We start from the raw sequence: 18,039 nt of genomic DNA, 5'->3' as shown, positions 1-18,039 counted from the left end.
TGTCTGTCTGTCCGTCCGAGTCCACGTGGATTTATGAGGAGTGAAGGGCTGACGCCCCGACTGGTCTGAAAAGGTCAAAGCCGGGCACAGGACCACCGCAGCCAGAGAGCGAGCTCTTCTGATGGCATATTGAACGAGTTTGTTCTGGGGGACTCACATTTCAGTCCAGACAGGATGTGCCCACCATAAAGCACTTAAACAAGTGTGACAAGTAACCGTGCGTAACCTTTGAGGTCTTTAAAGAGACCAACGTCACAGCAGCTGCACCTCCTCAGTCCCGGGAGGACGGCTGCGTTCTACTGGAGGATGCTGGGGTGGGCCACAGACGTTGGCTTCATCGCCGCTCAGTCCCTGCTCTGCAAGGCGTTTGACTGGACAGTCCAGGCTTTGTGTGTCGTGTCCTGTACACATTCAGATATTTTCATGCTTTTTAAAGACAGACACTCGACATTTTGACCCGGTGGCCGATCTCCAGTAAAGTCAAAGGTAGGTTTGAGAAATGTCCTCAGGCAGGAAGGAGCCTTTGAAGAACGCCTTGGACCAAAACACTCCCATCATCACTCAACTAATGAATGAACAAACAGATAAGAGACACGCCAACCCAACCCAAATGCAACTTGAGTGCCATGGCGGAGACAAATTCTGCTTCCTGCATAGCAGTAAATCGGTCCTCACCCCCCACAGTACACTTCGTTTTTATTTTGTTCGTTCTCTCCATGACTTTGCCAGCTTATTGAAGGACATGGCATTAACCCTGCTGGGTGCCCTGTGATGGACTGGCACACTGTGCAGGTCTAAAATCAGATGGAGCGGTGGACAGATGAGCACATCTTAAATTTGTCCGCATCACGACACGAGCGTTTAATTAAAAGTGGCAAAGGGGGAGATGAGAGTGCAAAGTGGCCAGTCGTGCAGACTCAATATTTATGATCTTTGATTTACAAACCGTGGCAATCTGTGAATCATAAAAGAAAAATCGGAAGTTATTTACAAAGAGAAGCTACACCAACAGCAACGTGCAACATTTTGAAATGCCAACATCTATTTTATGAATCAAGAGGACTAATCAGAATCAGCTTCTTCTTCTTCTTCATCATCCTCGTCCTCCTCCTGTCTTTTTTCGGAATCCTGCTTATTTTCTTTATCTTCATCCTAAGAGTTGGGAATCAAAAATGACAAACTGAGTCTTTTGAGACACTAAAGCCAAGTTCATGGAAAGCAGCGCTCAAAACGCCATGAAGCCAAATGAAAAGATCAGAAAATGCCGCGTGCTGGCATCTTGCTTGGTGCCCAACATCGGATCGCCAATCCACCCTCGACATCACACCCATTTCACTTAATCTAAACTATCCGGGCAGCAAGCCTCGAAGGGGCGCCAGCTCAGCACAGGAGCTTACAATGCCACACGAGGAAGTCCTGGTCCCGAGTGAATGTAGCGGTGACCACAAGATGACTGGCACACACGTCAGCCAGCACGCCCAGGCCACCCCTTCTGTAGGGCAGGACGGTGTGGAGTTGTGCCCTGACTGGTGTAGGGGCTCTCGGGGGGCCCAAGTCTGTCCAATTCAGCATGTCGCCACTGGGAGACTCTTATGCAGAAAACAGCGCACAGTTGCTTCAAATGACTCGAGTGTAAATTCTAAATCTGAAAGGTGATGCAAGTGAGAATTAAACTGTACCTACCTCTCCAGCACCGCTGTTTGAAGGAGCCTCGTCCTCCTCACTTTCACTTTCGTTTGCATTCTGAGACAGAATTTCTTCACCCTACGAAAGAATCGAATGGCTTCAGACCCCCAATGAGATGGCTTCCTAATACATTCTCAAAAATATTTTTATGAAAGCATATTTCTGTTTTTTTTTTCTACAAACACTAAACCACAAAAAGGCCACTTGATTTTTAAATGAAATATTTATATGTTGACAAGTTAAAAACACAGGTGACCGGAGAAGAGTTGGCTGCGTACCTGCAGGTCTCGGTTTTTAAGGTTTCCTAACCAGAAGGCCTCTTGGCAGTTGTTGAGCGCAAGCATCGCCTTGACCCGGTACACGAACTGCTCCAGACTCTTCTTCAGCAGCGGAACGTGATTTGTGAGCCCGGTGTCTTGTCGAATCTGAAACACATCAGCGCCACAGTTTATGCCTGTCGCCAGAAGGAGGCTCTGAAAACAAATGGACTTGGCAAACAAGTGCCATTTGTGGGCATTGATGCCAGTGTGTGAATTCATCCATGTGGCGTGGCGATGGCAGCTCAAACGTAACTCCGCCAGCGCATGAGGTGGGACATCTGGATTTGTGCTTTTTTAAAGTTTTCTAAGGACTTGGTGATGCCCACAGTCTACCTCAGTAGACACATTTTGAAAATAACTGGGCATAAAGATTAAAAGATAATCAGTGAACTCGATGCACACTTGTTCATATATTGCACAGTGTAGCTGCACTTGATACACGTCTACACCGCTTACCTGCGTTTGTTACACCCTCTCTGTGGTGCCGCCTTCCCAAAGTCCTTTTTTATATTTAGCTATGTGTATGTATAGATATTATTGATTTATTCCCCTCTTGTGATCCTGGAGGACGTTATTTCGTCTAAGTGTGTGCTTTGATGTATACGACGCTCTTCTTGACCGGACTGCTCTTTAACATGAGGCACATGCAGAATGCCATTAAAACGTTGACCCTTGTGGCCACATTATCACCCTAACCCTTTAGATGCACGCACTGTGCCGTTTAATGGCCGTCACACATACCTTCGAGTGGCCACACATGTGATGAAGTTGTCGTGTACTCAGCTGGAATGTTTTTAGCAAACTCTGAACGTCTTCCTGAAAGAAACAGAAAATGTTTAGTCAGCAGAATGCCTGCCTTTCACAATTTCTTTTCTATTCGTTCTGAAGCCACTTATCGAGTCAAAAGGGACGATTCTGACAAAAGTCACACAAGCCACACAGTCCATCGTGAATTTCAAACAGCCTTGTAAAAATTCTTCCTTTATTTAAAAACGGCTTCATAACTTTTAGGGGTCAACAAGCCAACCTCTTGGTCCGCAGCAAGACCTTCAGTCTTCAAAGTTACCAGGTCTCCCCACCAACACTTCTGCCTTCCTCTCCCACCGCCAGCCCGCATGCTTTTCAAATCACGATGCCCTCCAATCTGCTGCACACGACATGCCCAAACCATGCCATTTTGGTGTCTTCCCTGTCTGTGTCGTTCCCCCCCAATAAATTAACCGCAGCAACTGATTTTTGGTTTTTTTGAAGCTTTACATAGACGTGGTAATACTCTGTAGTACTTTGCTAAAAATGTACTGCATGTTAAATTATTTGATAAAAAGGTAATGCGGACATATGCACAGATGCAGTAACCAGGCATCAGCTGGAATCGGGGTCTCTTGGTATTATTTTATATGGAAAATCTCCCTTAATAAAAGGATATGTGCCAGTATGTTTGATGTGTCCCTGTCATTCCCAACGATGGCACATCAGAAACATTTTTAGTAATAAAACACATTGCCTTTGTCATTCCAAAACAATGGTGCACCACAAATCCCATACCAAATGGCATATAACAGACACATATGCATTGCGTAGACCACTGCAAAAGTTAATGTCTCTGTCAATCATTCAAAATAACCATTGCCTTTGTTCAAATAAGGCATCAATATTCACTTTCTGAGTCTATGCTGGGCATCAACAGGCTCAGTCCCACAGGTGAGTGATGGCTGCTGGCCTACAATACAGCTGATCTTTTAAACTGTGTCGAGTTCTTGTCTCATACTAATCTAAATGTCTTTTTTATTCTATTTCAGCAGTGAACAAGCTATGGCAATACACGGTTGTATTTATTATTATTACCTGTATTGACCACAGTTTAAACGTGTAGTTAATGTGCCACAGATAAAACAAAGTGACTTCTGTTGCCACATTGGCACACTCAACATCAACATTCGCTTTAGACAGACCGAGATATGCAGGCACAGCTCGATAACTCAAAATGCTAGAAAACATGAGAGATCACCTTTAGTACACCCTTTAAAGAATAAGGATCAATTCGTTTAGCAATACAAACCCAGCGTCGCCTAAAGAACAAATCAACTCATCTCAAAGCCCCTGTGGCCCTTCTCTCGAAACTCGAAATATCCCAAACCACTTGGCTGCCTCTCCTTTCTTGTGTTTTAAAGTGTAATTTGAACAAAAACAAGCCTGAAATGCACCGCACATCAACCTTTATGTCTTGTAATTTCTATTAAGAGGAGTCGCTCTTTAGAAAAACAAACAATTAAAAAAATAAGAATTTGAATGAAAAGAGAAGAAGAGGACCATACCTTGTGTTTCTTGAAGCTGTAGTCCAGCAGAGGCATCCCCTGTTTTAAAAAGGCTTCTACAAAGAGACGGCCATACTAAGAAAAGAGAAGAACGACATAAGACGATGACTCAAATGCCATCTAGCTGGCTGGCAGACGTACTTCTATCATCACAAACCACACCGCTGCGACCAATGTTCATTTCTCCAAACCCATTTATGGATTAATAAAAAGATGGGCAACCATTGATTTCACAAAGCTGAACTAAGCACTCAGCAACCAAAGTGTACTTTTTATAAATGAAGTCAAAATATTTTAAGCAACATAAAATGACATTTCACAAGAACATTTATGAAAAAATGTGTTTGGGGTGAATGTCTCCTAAGTGTACTCTGATCTTCATCCAAACCATTAAAAGAGATGAAGACAGATAGCGCCCAAGGTTAATGATCGTCTCACCTTACTGGATATACTGTTTAAAATTAAAGGTCAAGGACTGGAATGTATGTGAACAGCCTTTGGGATGATGGAATATGGATTTGGCTGCTTTAGGGACCACTAATTCCAGTTTCATGTTCCTCACAGCTGATATCCTCAGCATCAAAAGAGATTTCATGCAACCTTAGAAAATCCCTTGAAACCCACGTAGCTGCAAAGGCTTTTAAAAGCTCTGGTAAAGCTCGGGACCTTCATCGATGTCCAATCCGGCAGACCACACACACATTTTAGTACGGGTGGAGTGAACGTCTTACAAAGATCAGAGATGCTAAATCTGGCCATATAATGCACAAGGACAAGGCAAAGACCCCTAGGGTGAGAGTAAAGGGTCTAAGGCATCTTTTCTGGCTTTGTAAATCTAAATAAGAAAAAACTAAAAAGTGTAAGCATTTTATTTTAGATTTAATGCCACTGACCTTCAATCCAACACCAAGCACCACTCTGCTGTCAAAAATCTAGAATGGGAAAGAAAACTGCACTGTGATAAACGTGGAATAAGCATGCTGTGTAGTGCGCCAGCAGGACATGAAGGGCTGAAACACGCCAGGTAAGGTTTCATGACTTTTTAAAAGAGTTCATTTAAGTTTCTAGGGTTCACACAGCACAGTACACCTTTGATATCCGACCGAGGCCTGGCACACATTTAAACAGCAGGACAGTTTCTGCAAAGCAAATCGAACTCCTCACCTTCACCAAGTTTACCAAGATGTGGAAATCCCTCATGGCGAGAGTCCAAGTACACAGCTTCTCAGCTTTTAACTGTCAGAGGAAAGACAATGAAATAAAAATGAGGAAGCATAGAAGCGCAGGGATGGGCATCTCGTTGGACCCCTGAAGGCAGAAGAAACTGCTGGTTGTCTGTCACTTGTTAACCACACTAACTTATCATGCAGTTTAGCAGATTTTTTGACGAATGCTTGTGCTCCTCCCCATAGATGACCGGTTATGGTGGGGAGGGCGCAAAGCAAAATGTTTTACATATATGCCCAGATTTAAAATTCGAAATCAATAATTTAAAACCAATATCTTAAACACATACTTTGTAAAATGTCCAAATAGCGGCCCTAAAAAAACAACAATCCTATTACTAGAAAACTCGGCTTATTACACCAGTCATACTCTGTTTTAGAAGCCAGTTAACAGATTATCCTCAGAATTATTTAAAAATATAAGCAATACCGAGCTTGCATTTGCCTTCCAATACATTTTGTGTTTGACCCTAATGAGGAATTGACTTAAGTAAAGGACAGCAGAAGGCAAGGAGACTTTTCATGTCTTACCTCACTGGAGTCATCTTGTTTTCCCACTGGAATCTTCCTCACAGTTTTCTCCAGCACCATCATCATTGCACGGTAGAAAACTACAAATGTTTGCCTGGATTTAAATATCAACACGTAAGATGGAGAAAACACAATCAATCACACTACCTATAGTCACATTTTAGATTTAAAAGGAGTCGATTCTATTGTGTGCATCCATCCAGAAAATGCTTGTCTGATCATCAGATACCGATGAGTGAGATTTTTAATTATTTCTTTCTTCTTTAGTCCATTACAACATAAGACTTTCAATTTATAACATAAGCAAAATATCTGAGCACACAAATTCTTCATGTATTGCGAGTCCATATAATATACTGTATATGAAATGAATGCCAGGAGTAAAAATGAGATGAACATTTGTCAGAATTGTGCGAAAGCATTTAGTGTTGCTGCCCCGTAGCACACATCTAACAGCATAAGAAGTCTGCTTTCCAAACTACTGTGGTTATTATTACACTCCTTCAACAGTACGTTAGAATTGTGCGTGGCACAAAATGTTAAAATGACACCAGAAACCCTACCTGGATTTTAGGAAATTATAAACTCCTTTACATAAAGAAATATGTTCAAATATGAAATAAAGTAAGCCATGCCATGTATTTTAATAAACCGAGATACAAAACTCGTCAATAACTCTCACCCAGATAGAGCAGCTTACCTGTTCATTGTTGGGAAGGTTTTTGAGCAGCCGTCCTTGGAAGCGTTGATGAGTTCAGGTACTCCCACCCCAGCAATCTCCTCAATGGCTTTCAGCACGTCTTCAGTGTGTGTAAAGTAAATACTGTGGCAGTGGAAAACACGGGGTCAAACAATCAGAACAAAAGTAACTATTACTTGTACCTCCAGTTTTCCCCAAAGCCAAAATATACAGGCGATATGTGAGTCTGACGCAGCTGAAGACCTGCAATGCACACAGTTAGAGAGCCAGTGATATGAAGCAGGCGTGTGGTTAAGATCGTAAGAATCTATGGAAGGCGGCATAGAGCAGTGACAAGAACAACTCTAAGTAAGCCACTTTGAGATCCCCGGTTTCAGCTTTTCAGGTCCGGGTGGCCCACTGTGGCTGCAGGTTTTTGTTCCATCCAGATTTCTAATCGGTGACACCACCTGATAACACGGATCTCAATTAATTAAGCTGGGATTCTTTTTTCTTTTCTGTTATTCTTCATTAAGAAAGCACCACAGCATGATTTTTACATTTATAAGACATTTAGGAACATTTCCATTTTTGGTCGAGATTTAAATGCTTAACTCTCTTCTGGTGATTTCATCCTATTTTGCCTTTTCCCTGTGCAGTTTGCGCCCTTCATTGTACCTTAATGATGACAACCAGCAGAGCAGACAGCCAGGCAAAAAACACAGAATAATCAAAGGCTCCAACTACTTTAGCGTTAAGACCCACTAATTAGAAAATAATGCATTAATTAAACAATTAGAACACCTGGCAAAAAACAGAATGAAAATCAAGATGAAAATATTGTTAAAAAGAAAAAAATACATTATTCCCCTATAACTGCTTGGTACATTTTCACTTTTTTGCCGAACTTGGTTTTTGAATTTCTCCATTTTTTTCCCAAAACACAGAATCTGACAAAACAGTTCACTTAAGGAGTCCAATTAAAAAAAACAGCTGGTTGGAACAAAGACCTGCAGCCACAGTGGGCCCCCAGGTCCGACGTCGAGAACCCCTGAGCTGAAATCTCATTAAATGGCCCCCTATAGGTGTATTATTTTGAATATTAGATATAAAAAATCATGTTAACTAGGAACAAAGATGGAAATAAAATCTCAAAAACAAACCAATGTTATGGTTTACCTCAGCAGATTCTGTAGCGTCTCATTATATTTGTTCCCCTTTTCCTTCTCACCATTTGGCAAAACCCATTCTTGGCAGAGAAATCCTCTGGTCAGAGAAGCTTCAGAGGAAGACAAGCAGATACAAGTGTGGTTTATTAGCATTAACACCAAAAAAACAAAAAAAACAAAACACAAGTCTTAATTGAATTGATCAAGTAGACTAAGCTGTGACTTTGGCTTATCTTGGCTGTCATCGAGTTGTACCCGCAGACAATGGGAATGGCCCTGAAAAGTGAATTATACTGGGCACCATACCTGCCGCCTCTGCAAGTGGGGTGAATGGCCTGACCTTTCACATTCTTAAAACAGTGTGTGAACAGGACATCCTCACAGTGATGTTAAGTCCTTACCTGGCCTTTAATTTATTATGAAGGTTCCTATTCACATTATTATTATTCCCAAGTGCAGATAACAAAAAAGGGCAGAAAAACAAAAGAAATTCATAACATGGATGAGAAATGTTTGAAGATAAAAACTACTTCCAGCTCCTCTGTGTTGCACATTTATTTTTTTCTCCAGCCGTCTTTTTTTTTTTGTTTTTTCTGTCCCCCCTGGCCATTGGACCTTACTCTTATTCGATGTTAATTATTGTTGATTTATTTTATTTTTCTATTCTTTATTACGTAAAACACTTTGAGCTACTGTTTGTATGAAAATGTGCTATAGAAATAAATGTTGTTGTATTATGCTTAATAATTGCACACAATTTTCCATTAGTGCTGACATTTCATGACTTCATGCCAGTGTAGGTACCTATCTGCTGTTGGTAATGCGTGCTGGGTCCAAACTCTGACACAACAATCAGGAGATGAGAGAGAGTCAGACCAAGACTAATGCTGGGCAGGGTGCTCCGGAAATTTATCAGATATCTGAAACTATTCCTAGGAAGAAAAAAAAAAGTTATTTATTTCTCTAAAATGATTTCTAGTTAAGCTAATTTGCAGTTTAGAGGTATTTGTAAGTCTTATAAAAAGCACAGGTGTGATTACAAACATCCCTCATTATAATTCCCAATGGTGCTCAGCTTCACAAACTGAAGTCAAGGTACACAGTGAACCCCCAGCATTTAACAGGATATTCACACTGGAGAACGTTTGTTTGATTGCAACATGCTCTTTGGAACAGCGTAAACTATTTGACTTTAGAGATGCTAGTTATTAGTGATATAATCGGAGAGCACTTGGCACACCTTTGGCTTGTACAGAAGGCGGCATTACGACGGCACACTACACATTTTATTACCCCATCTATGGATGAGCTCCAAGTGGCAGGTGTGATTGAGCCCACGTCTCCACTTCATCCAAAGCCATTAAGAAAACAAGTGTCTTAGAAGATGCAATTGGCATTTCTCTTACATTGAACACTTGCATATGGGACTACAAAATAATACTTAATGGGTTATTTCTTTATTTTATTCATATTACAACAAAATTACTTCAACAAGACTCAAGAGTCTCATTTGATGCCCTTTCACCAGCAGAAATGATGCAGAGCAATTAGTTAGAAGCACAAGGAACAGACACTCTAGACCTCCGAGACCTGCCTGAGTAACTTACTTTACAAGCTCTTCCAGACCCAATTTAATTTCATCCTCTTTCAGACGCTGAGCCAAAACTCCCAAAGCCGATTTCAAAAGTTTGCGATTCTCATGTTGAGTAAATTCACTCCTGTTTAAAAAAAACAAAAAAAAAAACACCAAGAACAGATGACTAAATCTAACGAAACAAGTTTAGAATACAATACACCGTGTACATGAAATTTTACATAACCTTTATTTACAACAAAAAAAAAGTAAAAAGGATCCCATCAATATTGAAGATGAAACCAATAAGCAAATGAAATACTTTACATTTAGTACAAAGATCTGTAACACAAACACTTCTCTACATGACACCTCATTGTAAAACTCAGCAGTGCAGCTCTGGAAATCTCTAGAAAATGAGATCTCAAAAGAACTGAAAATAAGGGGGGTGCTGCTCAATGAATCTGCAAACAAACAAACATTCACAAAAATGATACGAGATGACTAAACCCAAAGAAACATCCACTGCAAATTTAGGCTAACCAAAACCTACCAAGTCAATCAATACACAAATAAAAAATTAGAAAAGATCTTGTACATAATGCACTTCAGCAGATATTCCAAATACCTCCTACTTTTTATTATTCAAATGTAGTGTTGTTCAGCAAATTTTGCCAAAGTGTTATGCGCTGTGAATTTGTTGCATTTGCCCTTGTTCGTCAAATTATTTACTGATAATTCAGCCATCCATCGTCCAACCCATTGAATCCAAACACAGGGTCACGGGAGTCTGCTGACGCCAATCTCAGCCAACACAGGGCGCAAGGCAGGAACCAATCCCGGGCAGGGCGCCAACCCACCGCAGCATAATTCAGCCAGTTTAGGAGAATTTTTTTTTTTGATTTAAATACCAGCACTCCATACTGCTTTGCGAGGCCAGCGTGACGTCCTCTGGCGCTGTAACAGCCAACGGTGATGGGACCGCAGCCCGGGTATACAGTAGAACGCTGCTCATCTGCATTACAGACTCTGTGGGACGAGTTATCTGTGCTTGTAGCCAAATGTGCAGGTCGATCTTCGAGTTCCACGTCAACATAAGAGAAGGAGGTGCGGGCCCAATGCATGCATAATAAGTAAGAAGATTACAGGCCACGTGACTTCCATTGATCTTTTTTAGAGACAGGTTTATTTTACTCAGCTTTACTTCTCTGTTCTGTAATGAAAGACTTGGTTTACTTTAAGTATATTATCTGTAAATGTATTTAATTATATTTTAGTACTATTATTAAAAATATTTTAAAGGAGACAACGACAAGAGGACAGAATTTTATATCTCTTGATGTGTATATCATCCCCATATCAGGCGCCGAGTCCTCTTAAAAAATGGAAAATTTTCAATTGAATTTTTTTTTTTTTATTTTAAGTGTACTTATACTTTTAAGCCATCATACTGCTATAAATGGAGCAAAGTAAAAAAAATAAATAAATAAATAAACAAACAAACAATATCATGTGCAATGTAAAAAGTGATTTTGGAAACACCACAACAAGAAGGCCATTCGCTAGTGTCTTATACCTGTAAAATCTAATATATTATTTATCAGTACCCACTACCTGTACAGGTACATTGCTCTGATTGAAGTTTAATGGCGGCTGGGCAGACATAAATGACCTATCATATCTTTTTCACATAGATTTAACTTTTACTTATACACAACCATGACAGTACTCAGCTTTCAAAAATATGATGTGCTATACGAGTAGTAAAATAAGGCATCCTAACAGATAACTCTGTAGGCCTGGCACTGGACCTTCTGAATAACTAAAAACTTAGAAATATGTGCTGGTTAAAATAAAGGACTTAGAAGGAACATCAAGAGCAACACGCTCTTTTATTTGACCTTTTTTTTTTTTAAATATTTATCAGGAAAAAGGGACTATAAAAAGAACAGCGGATACACAACCTGCTACTTGCTGCTTGCCACAAATCCACTAGCAGACAAAAAGGTTGCTCATAATTTTAATTTTACTTTCTGTAAACTCTTGCTCCAATTCTGTTGATGGTCCTTAAGCACAATTTGTGTCACACAATGCCTATTTTTCTTTAAAGTTTGACTATTTTGCCCATCTAGCACCTTTTATGAGATGTTCTGTTACACGACTGGACAATCAGCACAGACTGCAACATAAAAGAAGCATTTTCAGGGAGTTTGTATGTGTATATTGTGCTTTGCTGGGAGCACAAAGATTTTTAGGAAGTGCCCTTATAATTTGTTCACTTAATCAACAATTATACCTGCAAAGCAAGAATGATTAAATGGCTCCCTTAAACCCTTGCCATTTATACAAGGGTCACAATTGGTGCTCCAACATTTCATCTTGTCTACCTCTTCTTGTATTTACAATATAAACTTGTAACTCAATATTCCAGCATTAAGTAAGTTAAGCAATCAGTTCTATTATCATTTCAAGTAGAATTATTCATTTCATTTCCAGATTACCATTCCTGCCAGAGGATAGAAATACCAGAATGAACAGAACGCCCCACTACACATACCATCCCTGGTTCGGCAAACAAAAGTTTGTATGAACTATGAATGGAATATAAAAAGGTTAATGTAATTTGCTTAATTTACTAAAATAAAAGGGTAGATAGATATGAAAGCAAGAAATTCATTCTCCAAAAATGTAAAGTCTGAAAACCAGTTCTTAAACACTTGACTAATGAATGCCATTTTAATGCCACTCAAGTGATTGGTGCCTATTGAGCCGTCCAGGCACTGCCCACAGACTCACCAGGAGAACAAAGTGTGCAGGGTCTGAAGTAGGGAGTGGTAACAGACAGACTTGAGCTGCTGCTCCTTCACATCAAGCCCTGGAGCATCAACAACTCCCTGATTTTCTGTTGCCAGTTCCTGTAAAACATAATTCGGAATACATTCATTGAAGTAAAGTGCAACTAGCATAGTGATATTCATAGTTACACTATATGAAATATTTGAAGTCATTAATGTCACATCAGAGCTGCCATTTAAAAGTAACCACTTGCCAGAGCTGCACAACTGAATTAAAGCCAAACAAGTAGAGCAACTTTTATTACCTGTGAATACATATCTGTTATAAAGTTGGCATCATTAAATATGCATTTTTTACGGGCATATCATCTATCTATTTTAATAGAAATACTATTTAGAGCAAACCATTTGGAACTCTGAATGGAAGAGCTTTTTATTTACTCAATATTGTTAGTCAACTGCCATTTGACAGAAATACAACATTAACAGTGTTCGAAATATGCTCAGTGTAAGTCACATTTCCTAATGTAAAAAATATTTAATAATTACAGTTTCAGAGTGTAAATTTACAGTAGGTGAGATCCATGTTGTGTAAGAAAAGAAACTTAGCCAGGGTTTTTCTGCAGTCAGCACTGCCTTCCTTCCTTTGACCTCCACCATACAGGCAGAGCATCAAGAGTATCGTATGCAGAAGACTTAAACTGCTGACCTGGAAGTAGTTATGTGTACTCTCCAAATGGCTACACAGCGCAGGAAGCAGATGGATGCAAAATGCCACAATTTCTGAGGGGCTTCTCTGCTTTATGTGGGAAAACCCCACATGTTTATCAACTTTTGCCTAAAAAAAAAGCAAACACATTAAAACACATTCAGTATACCAACAGAGGCGGCCGATCTGCCAAATACAAAAACCCCAGACAATAGTGCAGGTGATTTAGATTCCTGAATTTGAAACTTCACAGCATAAAAAGGTCACAACAAGTGTAGAATTTATTTTTCCACTTCAATGAGAACAAACAGAATGCAAAGATTATTAAAGGAGGATGACTGGAGGCAGGAAAAGTGCCAGACAAGCAACTTGTGAACAGTGCTTACAAAGCTGTTCATTGAAAGGGACACAAAATGAACAAGATGGTCTAACGACTGATCATTTCACTTCCGACAGGCGGAGGTCCCAGGAATTGGGATTTTTAGTACCACCTGGTCACCACGCATGGCATGAGTGCATACACAGCACAGAGGCCTCTACGGACACTGAAATCATGGATTACATGTAGCAAATGTAGGAGATTTGGTGACACCTGCTTGCATAAGATAAACTATGGCACTGATTTGACAAATGTGGAATTTTAAATAAAAATAATTAGCATTCTTTCATTGTACAAGGACTTCAGACCTTGTTTTTTGGTATTGTGTGATGATGTGCTATGTGAAAGGAAGCAATATAAAATGAGAATGACTTATTTGTCAGTACTTAATGTACAGTAATTTGACTTGCTAGATTTTGAGCTACTTATAATTGAACACAACGTCAACATTAAAAATAGTAGAAGATAAAAAGAAAACCTTCATACAAAGCTGCAGAATAGTACAATTATAAAGCAGATGTCCACGTGAAAGAGGGAGCGTGTAGTGTGTACGAATGTGCACACATGTACAAACGCTCTTCTCACACAGCATGTGACACAATATACAAAGACGTTACTGGTCTGAGGGGGCTGTGGCTCTGGAAGAGGAGCTACTGAGGTGTTTGCTAGGACCTGAAGTGTTGACCAGAGGGGAGTTTTTTGGATTAAAGGGTTGAGCAGGGCGACTCGAGTCCGTGGTGATCCGTTTGACACGGTTAGTGACACGAGATGTCTGCAGGTCTGCAATAGATGGAAGAGCACAGCCAATCATTCTCTCAGCAGACCTCACAGCACACTGCAATTTATTTTTGGAGTGTGCCGTTGCTGACCCAAACCAGACAACACTGGAGAATGTGATTACACTTTCAATTATAGCTTTGTAAAACTGAACAAGGATTGGATGGGAAATATTTGATTTCTTTAGTTGGCATAAAAAGTACAACCACTGCTGAGCCCTTTTAGTGATGGAAGTGGTGTTAATGTCCGGGCTGAAAGTGTTTGTGATAGCTGTGCCTAAACATTTCCACCATACTAAGTGCACAACCATTAATTACCATTAGGAATTAGACCAACAATGGTGGCGTCATCAGCAAACTTAATGATTTTTACTGAAGCGATCAGCGGACCCGCTGTCATTGGTGTACTGTGAATAAAGTAGGGGAAAGTACACAGCCTTGAGGGGCAGCTGTGCTAATATGGAGACCATCAGAGAGGTGGGAGCCCACAAAAAAAAACTGTAAATCAATTTACAGATGGAAGGATTCAGTTGAGTCTGTAGACGTTTAGTTCAGCTTTTAACACCAAACACTCCTTTACAGTCCAGACGCTCCAGCACAAAGTGAAGGCCCATGTTGGTGGCATTGTCCACAGAGCTATTTGCTCGATATGCAAACAAAAGAGGGTTGAGATCAGTAACAGACTTCACATGGGTTAGCACTAATGAAAGGCCTGTAAATCACTGAGGCCACCTATTTTATCACTTTCAGGAACAATAACAGAAGATTTAAAGTAATCTGGTATGGCACATTGTGCAAAAGACTGTTTAAAGAGGTCTGTAAAGAGATGAGCGAGCCGCCTGGCTCAGGGTCTGATTATTGCAGGTGAGACAGAATCCAAACCGACTGACTTTTTGAAGTTCTGTTGAAACAAAGCCTGACTGAAACACTGTACTGACAAGGGACACTGCTGTCACTTCACCTGGCAGATATTAGTTCAGAAGATACACAAGAGGATTACAGTGGGCAAATAAATGTCATAGCAAAAATGCTGTCCTGAGTACAAGGAGCTGTCTGTCCAGTGCGTTGTCAGACTGCGAGGTGACGGACATGTGAGGCAGGGTATTAACACTTTCACTAATGTCCTCAAAGCACAATGAAGTCAACCACGTAAACCGAGCAAGTAAGCATTAAGAAGATGATGCAGAGAATTGTTCATTAACCAGACATTGCCTCAGTGGAAGAGGGCCTAGCCAGGAGCCACTACTGGGAAATGGACACACAACAGCATTTTCGAAGTTTGCAGACAGTGACAAATTAAGCTGACTAAACAAAAATGAAACTCCTGGGCCTAAATGCATTACAAAGCTTGGGTCAGACCGAATGAAACTCATCACGGACGCTGAAGGTACTCGTCTCGGTGTGAAACGACCAAAAACCTGCCTTGATCCATCATACAAAAAACAAAAAGCACTCAAACGAAAAATGTTTCTACCAAGTATGTTAGATAAATGCAGTGAAATTAATTAGCTCAATGTAGGAACAAAAGAATATTTAGTAATGTTCAAAAATGTGAATCCTTTCTGTATTTTATAAACATTTATTGCACAAAAAAATACCCCGTTTGAAATAAATATGTGAAGACGCTGCCAATGGACACGTTTTTAAAATGCCTGCAAGATCTTAAAAATCCAGTGAAAATACTCTGGGGTGAAGCAAACTGAACGTACTTTAAGGAAAGGCGCCCTCTTGGCAGACGAGATGCTGAGACTGTACTCGAGTTTTCGGGACAAGTCTTCCAACAAAAAAGCAAGCTCCACTGGTCCCAGCTGCAGAACCTCTGTAACCTGCAAAAAGAAGATTCAGAAGCTGTAATGAGACACAGCAGCCTTGTGCCATTTCTCCATACCTGAAGTGACGCCAGAGATGAAATGTACCAAAACAGTTGTGCTTATTATAACATTAAGCATTTAAGGCAGGGAAGAGAACAGAACATGAAGTACATAATAATATAATAATAATAGGCCACTTTACATTTGAAGTAAATCTCAAAGTGCTACATAAAAAGTTAAAAACAGAGATAAAACAACAATAATTAGTAGCATTCTTGTTAATAAGCTTTCCTAAATAGAAAAGTCTTTAGCCGTTTTTTCAAACGGCCCACAATCTGCGGTGTTCTCAGGCTCTCCGGTAGGGAGCAGCCAGTGCAGAGGCTCGGTCACCCAATGTATGACGTTTGGTCCTAGGGGGGCGAAGGTGGTGGGTATTTGCAAACCGGAGGTTTCTTGTAGTGGATTGTAATACAAGGAGTTCCTTCAGATATTGTGGAGCATTTCCATGGATACAAAGTTTGTATTCGATACGGAGGTGAATAGGGAGCCAATGAAGTGACCAGAGGATTGGTGAAATGTGGTCATATAGGGTACCCTTTTGTTCAGTCCCTGCTCTCTCTCTTTCATTCACACACAACTCTGACTTCTTCCTCCAAACACTAAGCTTAATTTCAGGTGCCATGGATCGGACTTTTTTCTCCTTTTAGTTCTTTTTTATGATACATTTCTTATGGTGTTTTTTTTAAAACATCCTTTCATTTGTCACATTATCACACCATCATCTTTTGCTGGTTTCCTTCTGACCACCCAGACATAAGCTTCCCCAGCAAGGGACACTGTGGTGTGGTCTGTCAGCAGGAACTTGTGTGACCTCTGGCCAGTTCTTCATGGCCTCTCTCTCGTGACAGATCATGAAGCACTCCTGGGTCTCCCTACTTCTACTCAGACTGCTTTCTGAACTCCATTTCTATCTCTGCCATTGTTTCACATGCCCAATAGGGGTATGCTGACCTCCTTTTTACAGTGGCATACAATGAAGTTCCCTTTTTGCCCGTCTCCCTCAGAGGCGTCGAAAAGACTTTCCTATGTACTGTGCTATTGTGGTAGAACCCTTGGCCAAGCAAAGTTCTCCCTGCCATGTACCCCTCCAATGTGCTTCTAAGAGGCTAATTGAGATTACTTTGTATCCATGGACAACGTTACTTTTGTTTTATGCCAGTGGCGTTAACAGCCCTAAACACTAAATGCATCTCTGTATAAAAGCACTGCTGAAGTAAGGTCTTCTTAACACTTTCAGTCCGTAAAACACAAAAACACAACACAATTGGCTTTTCTGAAAAAAACTTGTGTACTTAAGTAATGACTTCAGTCACTGTGGCCATTGAACACCACGCACCAAGGAAGTGACACTTGTGAGACGCACTTTGCCTTGATGACCTGTTATTGCCTGATGTGAAGTTCTAGATGGTCCAAGTCCTGTTTATGCCTGCGCTCTGTCCATGGCCCGACCTTTTTTGGTGTTTATGCTTTATAGAATGCACTTTGACCGTCTCAGTTACTTTGTAATTAGGTGATGCTCAAGCACTGTGGCTGGCAGCCCCCCCCCCCAACCCCCGTTTTATGCGATTTGCTCTTTTTTTGCAGTTCCTGCTACTTTATTAGAGACTATAGTGTCCTTCCAGGGCTGCAAAGGGCTGAAGGTGTAAAAGATTTAGATGACAATGAACTAACCGGAATAAAACTGGAAAATGGCCGTTAAGCCAGTGGTAAAAATAATGCAAGTGTTGTTTCCTTGGTTAGCCTTTTTTGTTTTTAATCCAAACCATCTATTTCAGTTAGCACCTGTTTGAAACAATTCGCTTAGTGTCCCTTGTGGCCTTTACAGGTTAGTCTCTCCTGCTGGAAAAGGCAGCCACTTTGGGCCATCCTGCTAGCACTTAAGGCCGAAGCTCCTAGAATCTGTTCTGGAATAAAGAGCTAATGGAGAGCTCGAGTTAAGTAACCGTTCATGTCGTATCCAAGTATGAGATCATTACTGGCCTCTGAGGTCTTTTAAACATCAAGGTACAG

At 40.6% G+C, this 18,039-nt stretch overlaps 1 protein-coding gene across 1 annotated transcript in view; it reads right to left on the bottom strand.

Moving 5' to 3' along the window:
• Window positions 1-831: 831 nt before the first annotated feature.
• The window catches only part of fancd2 (FA complementation group D2), a 47,877-nt gene continuing 30,669 nt past the window's right edge, over window positions 832-18,039 (bottom strand). Inside the window, exons 30-44 of the mRNA XM_039773449.1 lie at window positions 15,868-15,984; window positions 13,004-13,132; window positions 12,296-12,414; window positions 9,534-9,644; window positions 8,731-8,858; window positions 7,937-8,036; window positions 6,779-6,901; window positions 6,079-6,172; window positions 5,486-5,557; window positions 5,215-5,253; window positions 4,322-4,396; window positions 2,748-2,822; window positions 1,965-2,111; window positions 1,684-1,764; window positions 832-1,152 (exon numbers count right to left, since the gene is read on the bottom strand). Coding sequence (XP_039629383.1) covers window positions 1,063-1,152; window positions 1,684-1,764; window positions 1,965-2,111; window positions 2,748-2,822; window positions 4,322-4,396; window positions 5,215-5,253; window positions 5,486-5,557; window positions 6,079-6,172; window positions 6,779-6,901; window positions 7,937-8,036; window positions 8,731-8,858; window positions 9,534-9,644; window positions 12,296-12,414; window positions 13,004-13,132; window positions 15,868-15,984 — 1,500 coding nt within the window. The 3' untranslated portion in view covers window positions 832-1,062. The remainder of the gene's footprint in view (window positions 1,153-1,683; window positions 1,765-1,964; window positions 2,112-2,747; window positions 2,823-4,321; window positions 4,397-5,214; window positions 5,254-5,485; window positions 5,558-6,078; window positions 6,173-6,778; window positions 6,902-7,936; window positions 8,037-8,730; window positions 8,859-9,533; window positions 9,645-12,295; window positions 12,415-13,003; window positions 13,133-15,867; window positions 15,985-18,039) is intronic.

Source organism: Polypterus senegalus, chromosome 12 (assembly GCF_016835505.1).
Source record: "Polypterus senegalus isolate Bchr_013 chromosome 12, ASM1683550v1, whole genome shotgun sequence".
Classification (NCBI taxonomy): Eukaryota; Metazoa; Chordata; class Cladistia; order Polypteriformes; family Polypteridae; genus Polypterus; species Polypterus senegalus.
This window is presented reverse-complemented; position numbering and strand designations above follow the sequence as displayed.